Below are 1,810 nucleotides of genomic sequence, written 5' to 3' on the forward strand. Positions count from 1 at the left end.
ATGGCTGAGAACAAAGCGGCCTGGAAACTAGCCGTGAAATCAGGAGCACAATGCAGTGATGAGGAGGACATAATGGCCATCTTACAAGAGCAGAATGAAGCGATTGCTATGAAACAGCGGCAGGCTAAGCAAAAAGAAAAAGCTCGAAGAAGCCGGCCAAAAAACCGTAAACAGGTGTGTAATAGTTTCGTTAAATGATTTTTAGCTCTTGGAATATACGGGGGTTGGGAGGTGCTGCAAAAGTTAGTATGCTAAAGACGTTCAAAAATAAGTTTAGACTGGATATGTTGGGCCTGATAGAAACAAAAAAGGAATTAATAACTAAATTTGATGTTGTACGTATCTGGGGAAGTGACAGAACATGTTGGGAGTTTGTCAGTTCTATTGGGACTTCTGGAGGGTTATTGATAATGTGGGACGGAGCGGCTTTTAAACTGTATAACTGCTATAAAGGGGATAGATGGTTGTGTATAGAAGGAGTTGTGGCAAAAGATAACTTTCATTGTGCTATTTGCTTAGTGTATGGACCGCATGAGAGAGCTGAGAAGGTCTCCATGTGGGAAGAATTGAGTTATATTGCAGGATTATGTCAAGTGCCGTTCTATTTTTTGGGGGATTTCAATGAAATTTTGCATTTGGAGGAAAGGAAAGGAGTGACTACATTACCAGCATCTGCGGCAGAGTTCAGGACATGGATAAATGATATGGAGTTGATTGATTTGGCACTGAATGACCGAGCATATACCTGGTTTAGAGGACAGTCATGCAGTCGTATCGATAGGAGCCTAGTCTCCTTGGGATGGCTTGATGTGTACTCGGAGACGTGTCTAAGGAGTGGTCTGAGAGATTTATCGGATCACTGCCCTTTGGTTATAGAAGACAGCAGAAGAGTTGAGGGCCCAAGACCGTTCCGCAGCTTGGACTCGTGGTTCACGCATGAAGGGTTCTTGAGAATGGTAAAGGAAGAATGGAGGGAACTAGGTGATGTACAGTTCTTACAGAAGATGAAAGCACTGTCAGAACCACTACGTAGATGGCATAAACAGCATTTTGGGAATATGGCTGAGCGGATTAAGAAGCTTGAGGAAGAAATCAGGAAGGTAGACGATATGGTTAGTAGCGGAAGGTATGACGGTACAACAGAGGCTAGGAGGAGGGCATTAGTGAGTTGCTGTGAAAAGTGGTATCTAAGACAGGAGATGCATTGGAAGCAAATGTCAAGATCTCGGCATGCCAATGAGATGGATCGAAACACAAGGTACTTCCATAACATAGCTTCGGCGAGAAGGAGGAATAACCGGATCGAGTCATTGGTGATTAATGGGAGGCTAGTGAGGAATCAAGCAAGAATCAAGATTGCGATTCGGGACTTTTACAAGTGCTTGTACCACCAGGAAGCGTCCCCAAGGGTGACCTTTAGGGATGGATTAGTTCATCGCTTAGAGAGGGAGGAAGCGGAAACCTTAGAGGCACTCCCATCAGTAGAGGAAGTGAAGGAGGCAGTTTGGGATTATGAATCTTCTAAGGCTCCAGGGAGTGACGGATACAACATGCATTTTATAAAAAAAGTGTTGGGATGAGATTGGAACGGAATTCACTGCAGCTGTGATGGATTTCTTTCAAACAGCAAGATTGCCGGTAGAAGCTAATGTCACCTGGGTGGCGCTGGCTCCGAAATTCGTTGGGGCCAAGGAGATAAAAGATCTCAGACCTATCAGTATGGTTGGGTGCGTCTATAAGGTAATCTCTAAATCGCTGACACGAAGGATGAGGAGTGTTATGCCAGGCTTAGTTGGAGAATCACAGAGTG

At 44.5% G+C, this 1,810-nt stretch overlaps 1 protein-coding gene across 1 annotated transcript; it reads left to right on the plus strand.

Annotated features, from left to right (window-relative positions):
* LOC140173785 (uncharacterized) lies at positions 1-1,580 on the plus strand. Its single transcript, XM_072198372.1, has 2 exons — positions 1-166; positions 301-1,580. The coding sequence occupies exons 1-2, from the start codon at positions 1-3 to the stop codon at positions 1,578-1,580; spliced, it is 1,446 nt and encodes a 481-aa protein (XP_072054473.1).
* Positions 1,581-1,810: the final 230 nt, after the last annotated feature.

The sequence above is a fragment of the Arachis hypogaea genome, chromosome 6, assembly GCF_003086295.3.
Source record: "Arachis hypogaea cultivar Tifrunner chromosome 6, arahy.Tifrunner.gnm2.J5K5, whole genome shotgun sequence".
Classification (NCBI taxonomy): Eukaryota; Viridiplantae; Streptophyta; class Magnoliopsida; order Fabales; family Fabaceae; genus Arachis; species Arachis hypogaea.

Coding starts and splice junctions, on each gene's coding strand:
- LOC140173785 (XM_072198372.1), top strand. CDS start 1: ATGGCTGAGAACAAAGCGGCCTGGAAACTAGCCGTGAAATCAGGAGCA. Junction 167..300: donor AAGAAGCCGGCCAAAAAACC/GTAAACAGGTGT, acceptor TGGGCCTGATAG/AAACAAAAAAGGAATTAATA.